The 1,730-nt window shown below is 57.2% G+C and overlaps 1 protein-coding gene across 1 annotated transcript; it reads right to left on the bottom strand.

The window, feature by feature from the left end:
* Positions 1–244: 244 nt before the first annotated feature.
* On the bottom strand, positions 245–1,401 carry LOC113221692 (ral-GDS-related protein-like; the record flags this gene model as incomplete). Its single annotated transcript, XM_026451018.1, has 3 exons — positions 245–366; positions 715–738; positions 1,327–1,401. Coding segments are annotated over 3 exons (221 nt in total), but the record flags the coding sequence as incomplete, so codon positions are not given.
* Between the last annotated feature and the right edge of the window lie 329 nt (positions 1,402–1,730).

Raw genomic sequence — 1,730 nt, 5'->3', positions numbered from 1 at the left:
GCCTGGACATCATCGTGAAACCCCACATGTACCAGAACAACAACAGGAGAACAACCGGACATGGTGGTGGACAGTAGTAGTTCCAGCTAATTGGGAAGCTGAGGAAGGGCTTGAGCCCAGGAGGCAGATGTTGCAGTGAGGAGAGATGGTGACACTGCAGTGCAGCCTGGGCGACAGAGCCAGACCACATTAAAAAAAAATGGAGAGCCTTCTCCCACCCTCTGCCCATGTGCCAGGCCCTCACCTCTCCTTGTCACTGAGCTGCTCCATTCTTGAAAAACAGGTGACAAATTTCTCCAGAGGCCGAAGCCTGTAATTCATGGCAGCCACTTGGAGCAGCTGCATTTCCTGCAGAACACGGACCTCCTAGAGACAGAAGGCAGGATGCTGACAGGGCCTGGGTGGAAGATGCTGAGGGGGCCTTTGGTAGGCAGGGAGAAGGGGCTGGTCCCTGGGGCCGTTCTCTGAAGGGGCGCCATGAAGCCCCCAGCCTGTTCCCAGAGTTGGATGTGAACAGCCCCTCCTGCAGGAAGTGGTCTTTGATTCTAGTGCCTTTCCCACTTTTTCTACTGGGATAGGTCTCCTCCTCCTGTATGTCAAACCCTCCCAGTAAACCTAAGATGTAGAGGATGGAGCCAGGGAGTGTTCTGCCCAGGGTGGACTGTGACGTCCACATCCCCACCCTCATCCAGCGTGAGTGCCCCAGCTGCTCACCTTCTTCCTCTTGTTGGTGTTGCCCTGGAAGGCAGACAGAGTCCATCAGAAAGGTCCCTGGCCCACAACCAGCCCCACCCCACCCCTTTCCATGCTGCACTACTGCCAGGGCCACCAGGGTCAGGGCATGTGCACATGACAGGACTTGGACCTGCCTCAGGCTCTGGGCTCTAGAGCAGGGGACAAGGGAGCTGAGGCTCAGGACCTTCTGCCCCAACCCTCTCTGATGACAGACAGAGAAACAGGTCTCTCACAGAAAGAAAACACTCAGTGACCCTGGAATTGCCTGCCCTTGGAAAGGCTCAATTTCACCCCCCAATTATGGGACTACCCCACAGAAAGTCTGCGTCCAGCTCAGCCCACACCTCAGCAGCATTGCAGTCAGGCAGCTCTGCAGCTTCACCACTCAGGGATAGGGACTGGTGGCTGCCATGGAGCCTCCTTCACTCAGCCGCATGAGATGACCCTGACACGCCCACCCACAGGAGCAGCTGTGAGGCTCTCAGGAGAGGAGGTTTTCCAAGGGCTGAGATCTAAGGGCTCCGTCCAGGCCCCTCTCCTCCCAAGTCTCAGGATCCTGGCTCCCAACCACCCTGCCGCAGGCTCACTCACATCCAGATCGTCCGGGATGGCCGAATGCAACCTTTGTAACTCAGTCAGAAAATCCCCCAGGAAGGGGACCACGCCCTGTGCCATGGAGGGGTGGGGAGGTGGGAGGGGTAGTGGTGATGAGGATTGACCCTCAGGTGCCTGCCCAAGGCCCTGTCCCATGAAATCCCATCAGCCCCTGTGTCCCAGAACCCCCGTCCCCAGGTCTCCCAGTTGTAGCAGCCAAAGACCCTCAGCTGCCTTTCCCAATTCTCTGCCTCCTCTATTCCAGCTGACCTCCCAGTCTAGCAATCACTCCTAGTTACCTCTATGGTGGGATTTTAACAAGTCACAAGTTCCTGTGGTCCCAGCCTTACCCTGCCCCACATCCACTCTGAGTCCTGCTTTCTCAGACCCTTGCTCTGGTC

The sequence above is a fragment of the Piliocolobus tephrosceles genome, unplaced genomic scaffold (assembly GCF_002776525.5).
Source record: "Piliocolobus tephrosceles isolate RC106 unplaced genomic scaffold, ASM277652v3 unscaffolded_26926, whole genome shotgun sequence".
Taxonomy (NCBI): domain Eukaryota; kingdom Metazoa; phylum Chordata; class Mammalia; order Primates; family Cercopithecidae; genus Piliocolobus; species Piliocolobus tephrosceles.
The sequence above is the reverse complement of the archived record's forward strand: the minus strand, read 5'-3'. Positions and strand labels throughout refer to the sequence as shown.